Source organism: Channa argus, chromosome 22 (genome assembly GCF_033026475.1).
Source record: "Channa argus isolate prfri chromosome 22, Channa argus male v1.0, whole genome shotgun sequence".
Taxonomy (NCBI): Eukaryota; Metazoa; Chordata; class Actinopteri; order Anabantiformes; family Channidae; genus Channa; species Channa argus.
Window position 1 is genome coordinate 12,063,341 of NC_090218.1, and position 22,698 is coordinate 12,086,038.

A 22,698-nucleotide genomic window follows, 5' to 3' on the forward strand; every position below is an offset into this window, starting at 1 on the left:
AGACTTCCCTCATAAAATAGCTGAGCCAGAGAAGGTCAGACCTGATGGAACCAGTGTGCAGAGGCCGGCTGACCTCGCAGCCCTTCTGACCGTGACCCCTAAGATCATGGGTGTGGCGGAAGTCATGGGAGAGCTTTACTCACAGCGCTTGTTCAGAAATGATGGAAAATAAATCAGAGCCTGAAGGAATGAGCGGTTCAAAGGTGAAGGTGAAGGAATCCCTGAGCTACAGAGAAATGAGAGATTTTTTGTTGGTTTGATGTTTTTAAAACTTTCCAATTAAACTCCTAAAGTTTGCCTCGCTTAAGGAGGAAACTTTCCAGTGTCTTCTTTGATTTTGTTTTTGCGGGTCGTGACCACAGTGATCACACAAATTTACCTTCTGGATCCTATCAGTGATGTTTGGAACTGGTGAAGATTAACAACGTTGCGAGCTTAAAAGTATTTGCCCAGTCAGCTGACACTTTGACCCCACAGCCTATTAATTTGCCTGTCGTTTTCTCAATAGTATAAGATGAGGCCTCAGAAGACGGGATGAAGGTGAAACTATTGAAGAAGATGCTGGTAACACGGAAGATAAAAGGTCAGAAGCTATTTAACACATTAAAAGGTTGGCATCATTAGGCCAAGGAAGAAATATTATTCAGAGCTTCACTTTTGGTGCTAAAGTGGGAATTATGCATAGTTTCAATGATTTCTGCAAAACCAGCAGTTATACTGTTAAAAAATCCTGCACACAACTACAGTGGTGTTAAACAATAACCCTTTCTCTCCTCCTTTGCTCGCCGTCTGCTGTTATAGTATCTCTCACTGTGACCTGAACATGTAAAAGTGTAAACGTAGACACGGCTGCAGTGTAAATCTACACTAACTGAAGTTGAAGTCACTCATAATTCACACCAGAAGCCAAAAAGAGCAGACAGCAGCACCACTAACTGCTCAGGATCCTCAGATAGTTTTGTTGTTTGTGATGCTTTTTGGTTAAGGGCAACCACACCAACGTTCAATTGTTTTTATCATTATGTGATCAGATTTTCAGCGTGCAGCTGCAGGTTGTGAACAAGTAGGTTTGCCGCTGAAAAGGGTCTCAATGCTCAACCTAGAAGTTTTAAAAAAGGAAAAGGACGAGAGCAGGTATCAGTCTATGCAGAACCGAGCCAAATACGCAGGCGGCCAATTCATAATCGACCGGGTCAAGATTGAAATACAGACTTAAATGTGTAATATTCAAAACTCAGCTCAGCAGTTACACTTGTTTTTACAAGTTTCCATAGTTAATATCTGTTGTTTTTAAGTCCTTGAATTTAAAAAAATGTAACACACTGACAGAATCACACCGTCAACAATCAGAGAAAGCTAAAGCTAAATATGATTTAAGTAAGAACACAAGAAGATGTTATTCTGAAAAGCTTTCGGGGGGGGGGGGGCAGTTTGGGCATTGTTTTTGAGCCCCCAGAAAAGTAACATACACATGTACTGAAAGATACATAAATTGCAGCAGAAGTAGAGCAGAAGTAGAAAGACGTGGTTAAGAAGTTCCTCACGTTGGATGGGAGCTACAAAATTCAATCTAATGTTAGATAAGATCACAAATTTCCCCTTGCAAAATGTTTAAATCTGAGAAGCGTTTAAGGGGACCATTCCCCGCTTTTGGAAAAAATGCATTTCTGAAAAACCAGTACTGATGTTCAGGCTCCAGGGGTCACTGCATCTTATATGTTGCACAGATGTGTAACATACAGTATATCGCGAAGTTGAAAATCTTGTTTATTTCACAATGTCCAACCACATTCTGCAGGTGTTACAGCAACGCGGCTCCGTGATAAAAGAGTCCAGGTGTTAAAGCAACCTGCCGGGACTCCAGTCACCCACTGAGAATGTTTGGAGCCTTATGAGGCAAAAACATGAAAATGTTATGGAGCTTTCCAAAAAAATGTATATATATATATATATGTTTAGACCTGAGTAATGATTAAATCGGTTGAATAAGGTGATAAATGAGGGGCTTCAAAATTAAATTTGATTTGAGTGAATCAACAATCTGCTTAAACAGTCATCTGGTTTCAGGTCAAGGTTCAGCCAAAAATATTACAACAGAGGCTGAAAGTGAAGTTCCTCCAAAGGTTTCCTGCACTTCAAAAGCACTTTTTACTCCCCATTTTTAGAGTAAGACACATTTCTTTCCTTCTCCCTGGAGTCTTCACTTAATATTTGATGTTTTTCTATGCTCCTTTTCATTGCTGTGTCACATTACACAAACAGGCTGTTAAATACTTATGAGTTTGTCATTGCTTCATGTGTCTGCAGTCTGAAACTAACCGATCCCACTTTCTGTGTATCACCCTCAGACCACCATCACGGTCAGTGATGACAGGATGTGCTTATAAAGAAAGGGAGAGAATTCGATGTTGATTTAACTCAATGACCATTTACGATCAAAATCAGGCTTCAACAGTGGATTATTACACGTGTGTTACATTTTATTAAACGTGCTAAAAAGCTAAATGTGTGTTAACACTGTAAAGGTCTCGACTGTGATGCTGGACAAAGACCTGCCTGACTCTGATCTCTGCATTTCCACTGATTCATAGTATATGAAAGTGGACAAGAAGGAGAAAAGGAAATCTTGTTATTTGTCCACACAAAGCTTCACTGTGACCATACAGCCGTCCTCGATTTGCCTCTGCAGAATATGAAAGCGAGCGAGTGCCGAGTGTTGTGGGGTGGTAATTACTTAGTGAGTGCATCAAAGCAGACCGGCTGCTGATAGCACGAGTTGGGCCGAGGACGGAAGGCTCTCTTCCAAATATCCTTCCTTTCTCATCACATTTCTTTTCCCACTTTCCTCTGCAGTCTGTTCCGTACTGATATCAGGGGCTGGAATCAGTGAAGAGCCCAGACTTTGATCATAATTGCATAAATACAAATTGCAGGTGATGTTTTTATTTGTGCACCGCTTGGGAACTCGTCATTCTTGCAGCCACAGTAACAGGTAACGAAGGCAAAGTGAGGTGTGCACAACAATAAGCGATGAAGACTTTTTGTTTCTTACAAACACAACAAGAAGTGGTGAATTATCCGTCTTTGAGCTTGAGCATCGTATGAGCTACACTTGCTTGGGCGTTTTTCCACACAATCTACTTCAACTTTACAAACGCCGGTTCAATTCCCAGCTTAGGCCAATTAGTTTGTTACCTAAAGGTTTGTAATTACACTGTTTGAGCTCGTCAAACGGTTGGAATTCCCCGTCGGACTCAGTCAGATTATGTTTACACACACCTCATTTCCACGGGCAAATTAGTGTTGGAAGAACATGCTCATGTTTCTGCAAAGTATCTAATGCAGAAATATGCTCTACTCTACTTCCCGAACCACCCTCGGAAACGTCTATTGATATCACAAACCTTTTGCTCCAGGCCCCAAGATGGCCGCTGCCATCTCATTACAGCGGTGCAAACACAGCAGTTTGGTTTTTACACAATCTCTGGTCTATCGAATCAACCGAAAAGTCTAAATCTTACACGACCACGTTCATTATGGCTGCTACATGTCACCCACTCGTTTGACTGTAGAAACACGTGTAGAAAGTCTGAGATATGGTTTTGGATGTTCAGCTGTCGGCAGCACGGTGGCGGAGTGGTTAGTGCTGCCACCCCACAGCTGGAAGGTTGAGGGATCATGTCTCCAACCAACCGTGGCCTTTCTGTGTGGCGTTTGCATGTCCCCCTTATGCTTGCGTGGGTTTCCTCCGGCTAGAGATAATGCATGGATGGATGGATGGATGTTTAGCTGCAGTCCAGGCACGACACTGAGGAAATGAACAATGATAACATCACTGTGTAACATACACTATTAGACATCGCCGTTGCTAAATCTACAATGATAACTCTTAATTTGAATTCACTAATTGCTTTCACTGACATTTTCCTGTTTATGTTGTTACACAACTGAAGCGTTTAAGCTTTGAGCTTAAAATAATGAGCTTCAATTACTATTTTTATACACATTTTCTTTTGTCAGACATCTGAATCGAATAGGTTTGATCACAGCTAATAAACAAAGCCCCGGCAATTTCATGACACTGGATGTTTCCGCAGTGTCAATTTTCCAACGTTTCGGGCCAAAGCACTTTCTAAAGGTGCAAATTTAGAGGTTGGTTAAGTGTGGCTGGAAGGTCAAAGCAGAAAAGAAATTTGAATGTTTCTAATTTAACCGCCTCCTTTTATCCCTGGATCGGTCCAGTTGTGTTGATTCAATGTTGTGCTTTGTTGCCACCTGCCACCCTCCTCCTCCTCCTGCTGCTTCCCTCCAGATTCTGAGCACTAAGGTGACTCCTGCACTCCTCCCTCTGGGCTCGGGCTCCTGTAAAAGTTTAAACACCTCTGGCCCTGTCCGCTCTGTGCTGTAAGCTGTGTAGAGTATTTATCAGTCCGGTCGGCTGCCCCGCACTTTCCTCCTGAGCTCTGGGGGGAAAAACAGCTTGAACACATTGCTTGAGTGAGCAGTGCTTATTCTGGAAGTGGAGTTTGATTTGGGGCTGGTCTGAGCGAGTTCACAGGAAAATGTGGTGAGGGAATATGAGCTGAATCAGTGACTTACAATCTTCTGCACAGTACCAGACTGCTGCCCTTCTGCTTTTTGTTTTTTTGTTTTTAACTTGCAGCCAAGTGGATGCAGCTTAAAGGGAGAATTACTGGACATTTACATTTTTTTAATGAAAGGAGGGATGAGCTCAGAAAGTATGCTACCGTATTTCTGCACACTTTAGCAGGAACACTCAGATCTTCTGACTATTCTAAACACAGCACAGCACCACTGTGTGGCTGCCTGCAGCTCAGTAGCTCATGCTTTTTTTTTAGGAAGTTATGGAAAAACTACATCTTCCACTGTGATTAAATACGGGGAGAGAGGCTGCTGAAAGTTGGGGGGCTCGTTAAACTAATTCCAGCTAATTCAGTTTGTACTCATGACTGCACATGTTAGATGCAAGCTGACTTCAGTTAATGTTAACATGACATTTGGCTTGAATTTGATTTTCATGAGTTAATTCCAATGTTTGGATTTGGTTTGCATGAAAAATGGAAGTAGATTTTGATGCATATTGATGTCATTATATCCAAAAAATAAAAAGTGGCTCATAGGGTGATAGCCGTCTCTAGTTTCAGTTCATATAAATGGAAATTTGGTTTTTTGTAAATACAGTGAGGACTTCATGATATCATGAAAATGCAAATGTGTGTGTGTGATGTAATTTTTAAACAGGCTTTTAGCCACTTTTCACTAAAAATACTGATTGTGATTACAATTAAAAAAACAACAGTCTGTATTTCAAGGTTAATTCACTGAACCATTTTTCGGAACAGTTTTTTTGAGCAAACGTTTAAGAATGACCCTCGATAAAAAAACACACGATCTTTTAAAACAGAGCGAAAACAGTGACCATTCCTGGATCATCGTGCAGCTCTTTGCAGTATCTGCCTCTAATGTGAACTCAAATATTGTAACTGTAGTTTGACCCAGCCTATCATTATATGTGTTCTCATTTACTGTCTGTCTGCTGGGAGCTCGTCGGTGTGTCTGTCTGGGCTGTAAATAGCTGGGGAAGCCATAATGAAGCCAGTGAAGGCAGTATCATGGATTTCCAGTGACCTCAGTTGGGCCAATTAAAGTTATATGCAGGGGATAATTATGTATTTTATTGGTGGGGAAGGAACGATGGGCTCTGTAATGACATGTGGCAGCTTTATAAGCCTCCACAGTCCCTTCATACGTCAAAGAGACGTGAGGAGAGCAGCTCATTCTCAGGACTGATCTGCACTTTAACAGCTGCTGTTTCACTCCCAAACAGGGTCACATGCAGATAAATCCCTACTGTACACACATTAACATTTTATTCTTTTGTACTTTCATGTGTAATTTAAATCTGCTCCACCCGCTCTGCTACAATCTGCTCCGCTCTGCCCAGCACTTCAGGTGTAGTAATTAGAAATGTAATTAGAAAAAAGCTCATAACTGTGATTGGTTGGAAGGGCAAGTGCAGCGCTGCAAATGATGTTCAATGAATCAATGAGGTTTCAAGAATAGTTCCGGTACAAAGCAATAAGGCTGTGCAAAATACGGCAAGTCCAAGGGTCAAAAACACTTCACCTGACCTCCTCCCTGAGAATGATATACCATTGCCTGCTTGTTGAGAAACATATAAACACTGGTCATCATCAGAAGGACTGTGAGGGGGGATGCATTAAACTGCGTTGTAACAGAATGGCCTCATATTCAGACAAGTGAAAAATAATTTACAACAGCGCAATGTTTAGTTTTCTCATTTAGATGGTTGATAATGTGCATTATGATTTATATTTAAAGTGTCCGTGTATTTCATGAATGCAGCCTCTGTGTGTTTGATTCTGAATTATGTATAAAAGCATTTTGCTGGAAGTTAGTGTTTTTTTAATGAAAGATTCTGCAGCACAAACCAGCTACTTACTAATGAATTAAAAATAGCTTTGTGCAAAGCCTTCATAGCATATAGCATCAATATTAACGTGCTGACAATTATTTTCATTGCAACCAAACTATCAAAACATGGAAAACTCAAAGCTGTCACTAAATTTCAGTAAGATTTTTGGGATTTCAAATAGTTATTCATTCTAGACACATTTTGATGCCGTCTGTCTCGTGGGACAACAAATTAAGAATTTTAGCGCCAACATTCACAAGAAGACCTGCAGCAATAACTCAGAGACGAGATACATTCAGGGACAGAGGCCAATCAAATAATCTGAGACGTAAAACACGTTCAGGCGCTACACACGGAAACTTTTAGGACAACATAAAGTCTCAAAGGGCAGTCTGCCTGTGCTGAGGCAGCGGCTACCATGGGGTTTGATTAGCGTCTTAGCCCTGAGCGGCATCATCAAACGGCCGCGAAGATAAACGGAGTAATTGGCAAATCACTGTTGCTCTCTCCCTCTGCATTTTCTGCTCTGACCCTCCCTACACCTGCTCCCACTGGCTTTTATGTGTTGCCACCACAACAAACTGAAGCTGAAATCAATACAGATTTCTTTTCTTTTTTTCTACATGGTTCTGTCTTTATCAGTCTTCACTCGGCACAACCTGACTGTGGTATTTGTGGTGGGATTGCACTGAATAACAGAAAACAAACAGTTGGCTTAAAATGAAATACAGTCAATAGGTTAAAAACACCAAAACAGCATCACTAAGTCCACTAAACGTGTAAATCTACATCACTGTTAAAGTGCAACCTTCAGTCCATGGTTTTGTGGTCCAATTCAGGCCAAAGTCAGCACAACATGCCAAGGAGTAAAATTACTGAGCACCGTGAGCATCACCGTGAGCATCACCGTGAGCATCACCGTGAGCATCACCGTGAGCATCACCGTGAGCATCACCGTGAGCATCACCGTGAGCATCACCGTGAGCATCACCGTGAGCATCACCGTGAGCATCACCGTGAGCATCACCGTGAGCATCACCGTGAGCATCACCGTGAGCATCGCTAATATTTCAGATAAGTGTTTTAATTAAGGCTATGGATGGAGGTACTAACAGCCTGGCTGCACTTGCTTTAATGAAGCGGTTTCCATGAAAAAACAAACAGTGGTCGATTATGAAATGTATAAATTAATGTGATTTTAACGTGTAAAGCAACAAACATTAGAAATGTAGTGGAGTGAAAAAGAGATATTTGCTGTACAGTAAAAGCACAGACATGTGAAGAATTTACAGAAGTACAGTAATTTCTTTCCACCACTGGCTGCTGGTCATCAGTTGTAAATCAAATAGATCTGCAGTGGGTATATTCATAAGGACAAAACATCAACCTAATAGGTTGAGTGACGAGATAGATAGAATTTCCAGGGCGCTTTCTCTTTGCTTAAGAGGAGAAAGTAAAAATTAAGAAAACCTCATTGTGGATGTGTATGTTTGCAGAAAGGAGCTATTCGATTGTAATGATGTGTTTTCTACACCTCTGGTAAAGGCAGCAGGGAAATAAAAATAGAGTGAAAATAAAATCCTAATACTTGATGGAGGACATTTAACAACAGCTAAATCCAAGAGTTTTGTCATCAACAATGAGCCTGGCAGCACCCAATGATTAAATATACTCACAAAAACACCTGCATATTGATATGGTTACAGAAACATCCGCATGAAATTTGTCCCCATATGCACAATTAACTTTAATGGGCAACGCGGCAGGTGCAGACAATGTAAATTACGCATTTCGTGCCTTAGCCAGCACCGAGCCAGGTTGGACTACACGGCATTTGAATGGGTTCTGTTTCGGGGAACAGTGTCTTCCACTGCTGCCGGCAAACAAGTCGGGAAGAATGATCTGAATGTATTGTTGATCAGGTGGGGTGGGTGAGCAGGTCACCGTTCATCTGGAGAAATATGTCGCTGCAGCTTGACTTTATGTCCAGTGCTGTGCTTTTCTTCCACTGCCAGAGAAAAGTAGCGGCTGGCAGGTTGATTTAAGGCTGAATTAACATCTACATCCATCTACCTTCTGTCTGATGAGGAGAGGAGAGCAGGTCAGGGCTCAGCTTTGAGAGCGATGATCGAAAATTCAAAGGTCATAAGGCCATAACGGCGCTGTTCCTACTGGTGTCAGGGTTTCTTCAGATTACAGCTGGACACCGAGTTTAAACAGGCAGTGACAGGTGAACACTGCAAAAGCACAGAGTTTGACTTTAACATACAAACTGTGACAAAAACTACCCGAGCCTCCATCTGTGTCTCCCTCAGTTAGTCGAGGAAGGTGACGCTAATGAACTCTGACTCTGTGATGCCGGGAATGACGTGAATGAATGTAAATGAGGATGGAGAGTAATTGCTCTCACAGGGGGCTGTGAAAGATGTGTGTCAAAGAAACAGAGGAAGAGCGAGCACCCATGGGAGCTCTTAAGTGGAAATGTGCAGGGAGACACTTCAGATGTGTGTTTATCCATTATTGAGACTGAATGGCTGAATTGATGAATGGGTGGGTGGAAGGATGAGTGATGGGGGGAATGACGGCAGATGGAAATACAATGGTGAACAATAGAGAGAAAACAGGAAACAGGAAAAGAGGTAGAATAACAGAAGAGGATTTAAAGACATGTGAATTGTGTCTTCAGGTAGAATGTGAACAAAGGTTTAGAGCTATGCAGAAACACGCTTTGCTGCAAATTTGCATGAAGTGGTTCAAAACTGTCTAATTTGCAGTTGGCATTTGGATGTTTGAATAACCACGAGACACAGAGGGTTCAAATTTCGTGCAAATAATCCCAAGGTGAAAGGCAGTGTGTGTGCAAAAAGCCCAAATTATGACGTCACATGTTGCATCCAAAAGTCATTTCCCCTCAGGCTGATTTTAGAGTTTCCTTTCACATTCATGCAGCCGTCAGACATGGTCCCAAGAAACAGCAAAGTCAACATGAAGCTTTAGTCTGGCACTTCCTGTTTGCACACTACATTTCCCATCAGACTTTACTCTGAATCTTTAATTCAATGCAGCTTCATTTATATAGCACCAATTCGAAACAAAGTCATCTCAAGGCTCTTTACAGCATAAATTAGCATTAGCAATAAATTAGCATCTCTATTAGCGCTACATGTTTTTATTGTATGCAGATGCTTTATTTATGCCCGTATTCACGTTTCTTGTGAACTCATTTAATTTCGCCTTCACCACTCTCTGCTCTCAGAGGAAATCATCTGTTGCTCGAAGGCCGACTGGCCTCCGCAGTCCCAACAGCTCTGTCACATCTTATCTCCTGTCATAAGCACAAAACTCATTTGTCTAAGGACTACATTTCACCTTCTCCCCCCTGAATCCTGTTTGCAAATTGAGCTCTCCATCATCACTCTCTGCACCCAGCTTCAGCTTTCTCTCCCTCTGAAAAAAAGCTAATTTGCTCCTGTTAATTTTCCTCTGATACACAAATATTACCAGAAGCTCGGAACTGTGAAGTGTGTCCAGAATGTTTTAAATACTTTTTTAAACACAGAACCCCAGAACCAAAATGAAGTAGCCACTTGCCGGTCCCTTACCCATCACTCGGAGTCTCTCGGCACCCACGACCACCTCCTGCTCGTCAGCGGAGAACAGGAGCTTCCCAGAGGTGGACTTTACTTCAAACATCTTCCCTCGTGCTTTAAATCCACTGGATCCTAAACCAAGCACACAGAAAGAGAGGAGACAGTCGGAGAGCGGTGTCTAGAACTGAATCAGCTGACTATTTTAAAATTTAAAGTTCATTCATGATGTTCAAGGTGTCCTGTGGGATTTGCTAAAGTGAAGTGGTCAGTTGTGTTCTTCAAGTAATCCAGTGCCATTCAGTGCTGGTCAGATAGTGCTCAGTGGGTTTATTAAGGATGTGTCTCTAGAGGAACAACCAACAGTGAATAAAGCTATGGGTTCATCTAAGAGTCGTCTAAGAATGAATCATAAAAATATGAGCCTTTGTTAAAAGGCATAGGCGTTTGTACCCAGGTACAAATGTAATTTTGCGTTAATGCAACAACACATTTGAGCTTGTGTCCTAGTGGTAAAAAAAATTAACATAATATTCAGTGATATGTAGTGAGGCCACCCCACAGAATAAACCCACTCTACCATAGTCAAAGTTACGTTTGTGCTAAGTAGAAATGTTGGACAAATAGTTCCCACATACCTTTTAATAAACCCACATTTGGTTTGAAGTACTGTAGTTTTACATTACTACAACACATCAAACAAGCAAAAAACAAAAAACTGTGATTCAGATGTCTCCTGTTGAGGTTTCCACCCTGACACCAGTGTAAAAACCGCTTTTTTACTGAAATTCTGCGAAAGGAAAAAAAAGAAAAGAGACTCAAGCTGCCAAATCTGTAAATGGTTTTCACGAAAATAAGAAATAGACTCCATTTGCTTTGTCTCTTGTGGCAGCAGGAAACACTCAGTGTCAGGTGACTGACTGACTGATGCGCATGCAATTGATTCTGTCACTCTCCATCAGGATGTGAAGTTCCTCCCCGTACGCTGATGTCGGTTAAAGCTCCACAAGAAGCAACCGAGCAGACATCCTCCTTTTTTAGACCAAGAAGCCAAATGTCAGTGCACTTTTTTTTTTTAAAACTTGAGATACACTTCCTCTACATGTTTACACAAAGTGATTTCCATCCACTGGAGGTCTCTATTAGAGTGTGACAGGTGGAGACTGGGGGACTGTAAATAAGAAAGTGCAATCCCGTAGTTACAGTGGGAGTGACTGAGGCCACGACTGGCACAGTTAAAGGGAACAGAAAAATTTATGACGAGGTGATGTTTCAATCCTGAAAATGAGGCAATGACTTCTGACACTTGGAGCACTGGTGTCTAACCTGAGTGTGTGGAGGCTTCTACAATAGATTTAAGGGGTTTTAACGTGATTACAACATTGAGAAATAACACGTGCTGTACAATATGTTATTTTTTTACTCTTATTTTATTCTACTTTGTTTTATTGTGAAATACTGATTAGTAGAATCTCTCCAAGCCTAGAAAAAAATCTATTCAACGGAAATATTTTTTGATTAAATTGAAACTTAATTGATTCCAATAAGCCTCCTTCATCCCTTTTTGTTCCAAATGCCGGTAAAATGTGAACTCTTTTCACTTAGCGCGTGACAGAAAACTTGTTGCAGCTGATGTCGTCAGCGTTGTCGAGTTTGACGTGTGACGATGAAAAATTAAACCACATCAAACGCAAACATCAAGGCAAAAGAAAAAAAAAAGACATGAAAGCGGTTTGTGTTCACCTGTTACGAGTTGTGTGAGAATCTGGTTGTTGCTGTTGACGATATTGACCGTCACGTTTCTGGACGACTGCAGGAACAGTGGGCGGCCCTGTGGGGAGAGAGACGGGGTTATTTATTTAGTTTGTGGTCGACTGGTTGTTAAACTATTCCTAATCTTAAGTTAGAGTACTGATGAGAAAGAGGACGAAAGAAGTACAACATGAAGTGACTAAACGCATGAAGAAAAGTGTTTCCCCTGCTGTGGGCACGTTTACCCATAAAACTACTCAGTGACTGTTTCACATGATAAAAAGGTTCTGAAGAAAGAATCCCAGTGGGTTTTCACACCTGACGTGCAGTGAAAAGACATAAAACCATTGTGGAAAAACCGATATGACCATTTTGAGACTCTATGATTGAGGCCATATTATGCACAATTCCGACCCTGCACGTTTTGTGATTGCAGCCATTTCCTGGGATTTTCTCTGCAGCCTTAAACCCTGCTAAGTTAAATCCCTCATTTAAACAGTCTACTTTGTTCTGATTGGTCAGCTTGGAGAAGTCGCTGGTGGGCCGAGCTGAGCAGTGGAGGACTGAGCCATTGATGGAGCGCAAGAGCAGAAGGATGCTGTTTAGTGAACCTCCATTTGTAGACTGATGACGTTGGTACTACATATGTTCAGCTCATGTTTTGCAGCTTTAATGTCATTGATTATGAACTTCCATGATCACTGCTGTTGAGTTACACTAAAAAAAATAAACTATAAGTGACTAAATCAAATCAAAGTGTTGTCATGTGCACAGTGAGAGTTCCCTTCTATGATGTAATTCTTCCTCTGCCGTCCACAGTGAATGGCAAAACCTAGATAATAAATAATACTAATCGAAATAAAAAATTGGACTATGTTCGACTGTATGTGCAAAGTAAATGTGCAATAATGACTTATCTGTAAAATGGAGCAAACTGTTCAAGCAGCAGCAGTTGCAGCAGGTGAAGTAGCTAATGTGCAAATTGTAAGAGGTGCAAATGGAAATGGAAACCACATGATAAATTAGTAGCAGAAACAATAACGCGTGCAAGTTGAGTAAAAACCTCATGATGATAATGATAATAGCAGCAGTAACATTAACATACGTGCAACTTGAGATAAAACATTCAGTCAAACTGCTCTACGGGATAGATGAGGCCAGTCTGTGTCCACGTCCCACGTCCCCAGCTATTAGATCAAAAGTCTAATAGCTGGGCTTAGTTAAGGTTAGGCTCTTCCTGTCAATGGTGTAGGACAGATGACCTGATGGACAGACTGACCGCAGATTTAGTCGAACTTTTATGATCTAATCCAACAAAAAAAAAAAAAGTAAAACAGCACCTGAACCCACATTATCATGCATAAAAATGTACGGCCGCAGACACACACACACACACACACACACACACACACTAACTGTCCGAGCGCAGAAACTTCAGCCTCCTGCTCCGTTTGATTACTTCCATTTCCCAGAGAGCCCGGCACTGATCTATAATGCTGATCACGTTGGACACTCTGCTCTTTCTCTTCTCAAGTAATCTTCATGCCTCAGTCAACTTCATAATTAGAGATAACAGCCTGACCATTGTGCTGCGCTCACAGTTGAAGAGGGGATATGCCTTGTGTGTTTATTACTGATAACATTATGGCTCTTGCCAAACTTATTGAACTTCCCACAGTAAATACACCCAAAGTATGATATGCCAGCAGGAAGGTATTTCAATAACAATGGTTTGAAGTGAACGTACAAACAACACGTTTGGAAATACTTGATCCATACTGTAGAATGTGGGGCAGTTTTGATGATTAAAAAGATCTGCTCTTGGCCATTTTGGACCTAATTCTGGCTGAAATGGGGCAGAATTAACCATATGCTGCATATTTGATTCACCAACAGTTGTTTTGATGTCCCTGAATGCATCTTTACAAGGAGCCCATATTGCACTTTGTCCTCATTCAGGCTGTTTCCAAAGCTATTACAATTTCATTTGCATCAACCTACTCTGATTGGTTGAAGGTGTGGGTTCCACATACGCCCAAAGCTAATGGAAACACCTGGTGAAAAGTGTGAATTTTTAACAACGACCATTGGAAATATAAATCAAACCTCTCCTGTGAAGTTACTAAACACATCAGCCTCAACATCAGCGCTTTGGTTGTACATTATAGACCTCAATGGTCAATCCCAGCATTTATAATGAGATCTGTTGCATTTATGCTGATGTGCGGCTCCATTGTAAACAACAATGAGAAGCACAACAATAATATAATTTGTAAGACCGCTAAATTGCACGTCCTCAAGTCTGGCTTGAGCGGAATTTGTCTCTCTTGTTTGGAGTTAAATTTGGCTCCAACCTATATGAAATATTTTAATTCATTGACTCAAACATAAAAAGTACCTCTTTGGATGACAGATTGCACAGAGCGCTGTGAGATTTTCAAAGCATGGGCTCTTTTTTTAGAACCTAACCCTGCTTAAATGTCTCCACCTGAAACCTGAAAGACAAAGTGTGGCACAACTGGAAACCTACCAAAACATGTCCGTCCCCCTAAACTGAGTGGCCAGACAAAGAGAGCATTAATTACAGAAGCAGCCAAGAGGCCCATGGTAACTCTGGAGGAGCTGCAGAGATCCTCAGCTCAGGTGGGAGAATCTGTCCACAGGACAACTATTAGTCGTACACTCCACACATCTGCCCTTTATGGAAGAGTGGCAAGAAGAAAGACATTGTTGAAAGAAAGACATAAGAAGTCCCCACAAGCCATGTGAGGGGACACAGCAAACATGTGGGGGAAGGTTCTCTGGTCAGAGGAGACCAAAATGGAACTTTTTGGCCTAAATTAAAACACTGTGGCAGAAACCTAATACATACACATATGCACATAGGGACACTACGGACAGGGAAGCTGGTCAGAGTTGATGGGAAGATGGATGGAGCCAAATGCAGAGAATCTTGGAAGAAATCTGTTGGAGACTTGAGACTGGAGGAGGTTCACCTTCCAGCAGGACAACGACCCTAAACATACAGCCAGAGCTCCAATGGAATGGTTTAGATCAAACCATCTGAATGTGTTTGAGTGTGTTCCAATTGAGAATCTGTAGCAAGACTTGAAAAGACTTGACGCTCTCCTTCCAATCTGACCGAGTTTGTGAGCTATTATGCAAAGAAGAAACCACAAAAGTTCTCTACACTCACTCTCTAGATGTGTAACGTGGGTAGAGACATATTCCAAAAGACCTGCAGCTGTCATTGCAGCGAAAGGTGGTTTTACAAAGTTTTGACTCAGGGGGACTGAAACAAATGCAAACTTTTCAGATATTTATTGGTAAAAAAAATTATCATTTTCCTTTCACTTCACAATTATGTGCCACTTTGTGTTGGTCCATCACATAAAATCCCAATAAAATACATTTCTGTTTGTGGTCTTAACGTGACAAAATGTGGAAAATTTCAAGGGGTATGAACACTAAGTGCTCGGCACAGCTGTAGCCACTGACACACTACTGCAAATTAAGACACAAACTCAAAAATAACTGTTATGTAGCAATGTTAGCATGTAAATACAAAGAGCTGAGTCATTTCAACGTAGAAAAGTGAAGTTCTAGTTTTCTTGGTGTCTTTTTGCAACTGTGTGTTTCAAACTCTCATTTCATCCACGTAGCATGACATTAAAATGAGACTCAACCCAATCCACTCCGCTCCGCCTACAGCAACCTCCCTCTCGCCGCTCCGCCACACTCCGTCATGCTCCACCCGGCTCTTCAGGTTGTTTTGGTTTTGCTGAAAACAAGCTTCCTGCTACATGATGCAAGACAGGCTTTATGATTATACTTTATTCAATATATTTTGGACTCTTTGTCTTTTATTGTTTTTGCTTATCTACGCTTTTCCACTTTCAATCATCTGTAAAGCACTTTGAATTGCATTTTCTGTACAAAAGATAACATATAAATACATTTTAATGGATTTATTGATATAGACTATACCATACTTAATATGAATAATCAATTCTGAATGCAAACCTTTCTGAAACTTTCGGTACTATTGTGATTGTTCTACTTGATGCTGTGCATCTTGATGCTATATGAACATACCTGTGATGCTTTTCTATCACATTTACTTCATTAAAATTCCCTTAAACAACTGATAAAAGTTTGACTGTAAAGAAATATATATAGAATAACTGACTCTGTCCCATAGTTTCTACACATCTAAACTGCAAACACAGTATGTTTTTGTGGGGGGGGGGTCACCAAACTACATGCTCTGTCTGTTCCCACAGCAGGAGCTATAGGTTAGAAATAGCTTGTGGTCGTATTCCTTCCTCCTTCAGTTTTGACCAAACCTAATTACACAGTTTAGTGGTGCTTCATTCATTTAAAAAACACTTTGCATTAGAACGTTATCGTGCTCTAGTTATGTCTCACACAAAACTATAATCCCGTTTGCAGTTTAGATGCACACAACACATTTTTTTCTGGCGTCATGGTTGAGATAGGAAACGCTGGACAATTCATGGACTGCAGTAATGTCACCAGAGGAATAACAAAAATATCACCACTGACTGATTGACTGATAACGGCCCCTTTAGCTTCACTCGTGTTGGAGAAGGACCAGAAGTGTGGGGCACCCCCTTACATCCCATGATCCCATAATTTGCTTTGCTGGTTATGGGGCCACCGGTGTGTCCTCTACATCTCTTACCTGTCCTGTTTGTCAACCCATTTCCCCACTGATTTTTGGAAAATAGTTTTTGTTTATGAGCAAACTGACTATAAGAACATTTATTCACTGTATACTTTTAAAGATGTTGTTGACAGATATTCAGAAAGTGTCTTGCATTAACAAAACCTGTCCAGTTTGAAACGAATGCACTGTTCAGTCGACCATGACGGGGACTTATTTTACCAGGCCATAATGTTACCCTGCAAACATGTGGTGCTTATTTGAGTCTGTGGTGAACTGCTTCCTGCTCGTCACCACCTGTCAAGACATCATATCTTCCACCATATCTTCGCTTCTAATTCAGTTGTCCCCCATCGATCTCAGATTCTGCCTCCATTACTGCTGCTTCTCTCTCGTTCCACATCCTTACTCCGATTCCCTTCACTCCCTCACTCTCTTTTTGCTCTTATCTCCCATCTCTCATCCTCTCTCTCGGCTTGCATCAGGTTGTCGACAGCAGAGACAAAGCAAGCTGCTTCCATGGATTATCAAGCCATACGTCCACTACCTGGACTCAACTATTTATACCACCAGGGCAAGAGAGACAGAGGAAAGGAGTGACTGTATCCTGCCCAGCTGTCTGTTTCCCTGACACCTCTAGGCTTAGATACTCTTGCTGTAGTTATCATAAGGGCAGTAGAAAGCACCTCAGAATATTAATTTGTAAACAGGACATACCGGGGGACCACAGACACACTTTGCATTTGGATGGCAAACTGCAACACTTCCTGTGATCAGCACACTGGAGAAACCACATTGAGAAAACAGTCAAGGCTGTCGCATGTGTTTGTTTCCACACTGGGACCATCTGGGTAGAAGCAGGTGCACTGGTGGGACTGTATGGTGCTTGTCATAGCGTTGCCATCTTGTCTCGTTATGATACAACATGACACACGATGACATGATACGTCTCGAATCATCTCCTCTCGTCTCGTCTCTTCACTATATGACACAACACCAGACGGCCTCCCTTGACAAGCCACATCACACAACATTTTTGCCTTGTGTTGCCCTGATTTGTTCTGACGCGACACAACATGATTTTGAATTTAAAAAAAGCTGCGTACATCCCTTCTCAAACCACTAAGATGTCATTACAAATCCTGTCAGTTTCATAGAAACTTTACTCCAAGAAGAATTAAACCAATCCATTTGAAAACAGAAATATTTGATGAGTTAAACTCATAAATCACACATTTCTTATACACTATATTGCCAAAAGTATTTGCTCACCCATCCAAACAAATGAATTCAGGTGCACAAAGCAAGGTCCATAAAGATATGGATGAGTGAGTTTGGTGTGGAAGAACCTGACTGGCCTGCACAGAGTCCTGACCTCAACCCGATAGAACAGCTTTGGGATGAATTAGAGCGAAGACTGCGAGCTGGAAAAACTTCCCAGAAGAGTTGAAGCTGTTATAGCTGCAAAGGATATTAAACCCTATGGATTAAGAATGAGATGTCACTAAAGTTCATATGGGTCTAAAGGCAGGTGAGCGAATACTTTTGGCAATATAGTGTATCTGGTGACAGATTCAATCCTCCTGGGTACGGAACAATACCAGTCTTGCACAAATCTGTGGAAACACGGTTTGCCACTGTTCACAGTTGATTCTGGCTGTTCCCTTGGCTGTAGACACCGATCCAAGAGTGCGGACAAGATGATCCACTGTTAACTTTGCCTGGAAACTGCCAATTCTTCCCCAAACTTAGTGATCTAGATTGTTTGTAGGGATTGTTGCCAAGCTTCCCTTTACACTAGCCACTTGAGTTTATTGGCTAACACTAATTACCCTTGTGTCAAGACCAATCTTCTTCCAAACCTAAAAACCTCTGGCTAATATATACTACTTCCTGTTGAGGTTTGTAGTACACCATGACCATTGGGAGGGACTTTATTGAGCTACTGTTGAATTGAGAAATTCCTGCACAGTCGTCACTTTTTACTTGTATTCTCTGTGTTAGTGTGTTTGTGTCATGTTGGGAAGATTCTCCCCTGCAAAGCTTTTAGCTACTGGGAGTCATCTCCTTTGCAGTCAGTATGTGGACACCACATAATGGATTTGGGGTTGCAGAACATGTTGTCTTGTAAATGTAACGAGGAGGACAGGGTCCTTGTTTGCTACCTGTTACCTTACATGTAAAAATGAACAACATCCATTGTCAACTAAGAATGACTTAGATTTGACATTGGATGGACTTTGGATACTGCTCCTTCAGCCTATAAGTATCATCAGTCTGGTAAATGTTTCTGGACACATCCAACTGGCAGAGCATGTTGGACAGACGACCATTCCTGTGTTACCTGGGGATGCTACAGGCTCATCCAGGAGGAGTGGACAGAAATAAAAAATTTGTAAAATGTTAGGTGCGCCGCTTTTGTTTCAACATAATGTGTGATTGGATGGTTTTAGGAAGCTTATTCAGATGAATTTAAGCTTTGACAGAACACCTACAAGCCTGTTAATAAAATCAATCAAAGGTGCAAACCCAACTCAACGGGTGAAGTGAAGATACTCATACTACTGTATAGTTTAAAGCTTCCAGTACGAGTCGAAACAGAGCTGACTCACTTTATGTCCACAGTGTAGGGTGCAGGTTTCCGCAGTCAAATTCACACCATCACCCTCACAGTCATTGGACAATTATCTATTTACACCACTGCAGTCTCTCACCTCATAATGCGAGTGTTATCATTCAACTACTGCTAGATGTTAGATAAAACACAGTTTTTACACTCATTCTGCTAACAAAAGCATCGCTAGCATAGTCTTAGACATTGGACACAAATCGCCTCCACTTAGAACAAATATATAGTGGAAACACAACAATAGGTTCTACATGAAAATAGCAAGGGTCTGTAGTGACTTACTGGTTTGGACTGGATTTCTTTGGCATAGAGGGGTTTGAGGAACTCTGAGTCCCCCTCCACTTTCAGGCCCTTCTCTGTTATTCTGAGGTTACCCATGCCGTCCTGTGAGGAACAAAGACACAGTTGCAGTTATTTCATGTTCACCTCTATTCTTTTAGAGCATGGATATTTTAACAGAGCATCCAGAATCCATCAATATGGAGTTGTACATATCACCGATAAACACCAAAATACTGCACAAAAACTACATATCAGTGAACTTTTAGTTAGTATTTGTCGAACTTTATCAGTCAGAAATGAAGGTGTGTAAGATTTTGTGGCATCAAGCAAAGAGGTTGCAGATCGCAGCCATCTGATTACTTTTTTTTCTGACCCATTGAGTTTGTTTTTAAGTTGGTACATGTGGAAGGAAATGCGTTTGATCTGGTTTAATCACCGGGTTTAAGGTTAGACATCGTGTGTGTACATGGGTACAAGCTTGTTTTATTTCTGAAATATTTCTTCACTAGTGCCAGTTGTTTGTTCGTTTCTGGGCTGATGTAGAAACATAATACTGTTAACATGTGCATTTTGGGTGTAGAGTGTTATGGGATCAACCCTATAGCATCTAAACCTCCGAAAGTCAAACCATCTGTTTGTGGACTAATTACACTTTTGGCCTCCACAGAATCTGCTGTACAAGTAGAACACGTGCTCACTCGGGTGTAGAACGTTGATGTTGCAACAACAACGATGCATCAATTTAACTTGTTTCAGTGCAGCTTTAGCTGAGCAACATCCTGTAAACAGATAAGAGGAGCAGAGCAGCAGGTGAAGCAGAACAGAAGGAAAAGGTCACAGGCAGGATGATTATTGAAAACTGTTTGGGAGAGATTGAATTTAAATGTGCTAGTATTTTTGTTTCCTATTTCATCATCGAGCGTGAGTCTCCACAGTTCTTGTTTGCAAGCCAAGTCTCTTCAGATTGTTCTCTTTGTGTGTCTCCTGCCAGTAAGGACCTGAGCGATGAACATGAATTGCTGCCCATGTGTCCAACACCGGCCCCTTTACTTCTTACACCTGCAGTTATAAACAGAACTCTTCTGCATCTTCCTATGCACTTAAATCTATAAAAATAAATAAATAAAATTAAATTAAATAGAAACTTCCTTTCTGCTTTCTCGTACTTGCATCTCATGAAATGTGAGCACTGTGATGTTTTCTCCTTGACTTAGATTTTTGCTGCCTTGTACCTCACTTGTATGTCGCTTTGGATAAAAGCACCTGTTAAACGACTAAATGCAAAAGTAAATGCAGTTTGATGACAAACACCTGTTAGTTCTCGATGGCAAGGTGGCTCAACTTTCTAATCACACACACAATGATTACGAGACACACACACACACACACCACCCACCTCCTAAGTCAAGGAGAAAACATTAAAGCAAAGTGCTATGAGAAGAATTGTTTGCGTTTAATGAGATGCAAGAGCATTTTTTTTTTCTTTTAATAAGATTTAGGTGCACAGGAAGTAGTGGAAGAGTTCAGCTTAAGCACTAAATACAAATAGTTTGGGTTAGGAAAAAAGTCATAACCTTCTCCTGACAAACTTTTGAGGGTCTGAATAATTCTGCCAAAAGTATAATTACTTTAGGATCAGGAGGACAGTCTCACTCTGGAGAAAGTACATATTAAACAGTAGTTAAGCAGTGATAGTTGGTACTTTACTCCAGTATGAAGTATTATTACAAACTGATCTACTGCGTGTATAAACAGAACCGAGGTGGTTTTCATTCAACACGAGACAATGTTTTAGTAGATTAGAGACCGAACACTGCATTGTGTATTTAGTGTATCGTGAGGACAATGTTTCCATATGAAATTCTGGAAAAACTTGTGATTTTATTAGTTTATACTGAGGAGATGCTGTTGATGGATCTGTGATTTAATTTGCAACAGACTTTAAAAATCAATTCTTTCACCTCACTTAGCCTTAGAGAAAAAACTCAACGGTTATATTTTCTTTTTATTCGTTTTTTTCAGGCAGGGACCCGAAGCATAATTGTGGTTTCTCTGCCTCTTTCTGAGGCAAACTCATTTAAACTCGGCAAACACAAGATGCTTGTGCAGGTGGTATTAAGTAAATTATAGTTTTAAGGTGGCAGCAAGTGGATAAAGTAAAAAGCAAACCAGAAAAATACTGTCCCAGTAGAAAAAACTGTGCAGATTTAATGTCAAATATTATTGGCCCTCGTCCACCAAGAGTGTGGTGGTCAGTAAAGTCGTTGAGCAGTGTTTGAGATGCTCCTATTGTCTCCGTTTAGTTACAGGAGCAGCAATGGACCAAAATATATTAACTGTTGAAGATAAGAGAAGACTGGCTCAAGGGCCACTTTGATTCAAACGAGACCCCTACACTGACTATTCACTTTCCATTATTATTTAATATTTCTTCATTTATACTATATGAGATCACCCACTAGACTGTTTCAAAGATAAGAGCAGTCAGTGTAGTAGAATAAGAAAGACAAAATCCAGTCTGTCCATGTGATCTTCTCCTGCAAAGACCTTTTTTTTTTGTTTTCATGCCGTCTTGTGATCCCATGGGTTCTGGTGAACAAATGGAGAACAAGACCTCTTCAAATCCCAAAGTATCTGAGGACACTTTTCAAACCTCCTCCATGTAATCCTTCCCCCTGCTGTGGGGAACATATTGAAATTCTGGCTCTATTGTGCCAATGGAGGGTGGGGGGTGGGGGATTGAGCCATGGATGTGTTGTGATTGTGAATTATCCCCAGGTGGAAATCAGCAGGCGTGTCAGAGAACGTTATTGAAAGTCAATTTCTGGCACTTTGATGACGAAAACCAACTGTAACAAAGGAGACGTATATTTTCCCTACTTAGAGGTTCTCTGCACTATTTCCTAAGTACAGGTCCTAGCAGACAGATTTCTATTAAAGGCACCCACAGCTACATGTGGTCCGTCTCTGCTGAAACAGACACTGATTGATTCCTCCCCTTGTCTACTTCATATCTTAGACTGGATAATTGCTGAGGATGCATAATGGATGCAAAGTAATGTTGTATCTCTGCCTCTCCACTTCACACACTCTTCTCTCTGTGGAGATAAGGAGCTGCACAAACAAAGAACTGATTTTCACATGCTCAGATTCAACAACCCCAATTCAGAAAAAGTTGTGACAATGTGTAAAACGTAAATTAATAAACAATGCGATGATTTGCAAATGTCATCAGCCTATATTTCATTGATAATAGAACATAAACAACATATCAGATTTTGAAACTGAGACCTTTCACCATTTC

The 22,698-nt window shown here is 41.0% G+C and overlaps 1 protein-coding gene across 2 annotated transcripts in view; it reads right to left on the bottom strand.

Moving 5' to 3' along the window:
* The window catches only part of sgcd (sarcoglycan, delta (dystrophin-associated glycoprotein)), a 245,000-nt gene that overhangs the window by 37,371 nt on the left and 184,931 nt on the right, over positions 1–22,698 (bottom strand). For both annotated transcript variants that reach the window (XM_067491823.1, XM_067491822.1), the window contains 3 exons: positions 19,395–19,496; positions 11,788–11,875; positions 10,060–10,179 (listed from right to left, as the gene is read on the bottom strand). In XM_067491823.1, the coding sequence (XP_067347924.1) occupies positions 10,060–10,179; positions 11,788–11,875; positions 19,395–19,496 (310 nt within the window). The remainder of the gene's footprint in view (positions 1–10,059; positions 10,180–11,787; positions 11,876–19,394; positions 19,497–22,698) is intronic.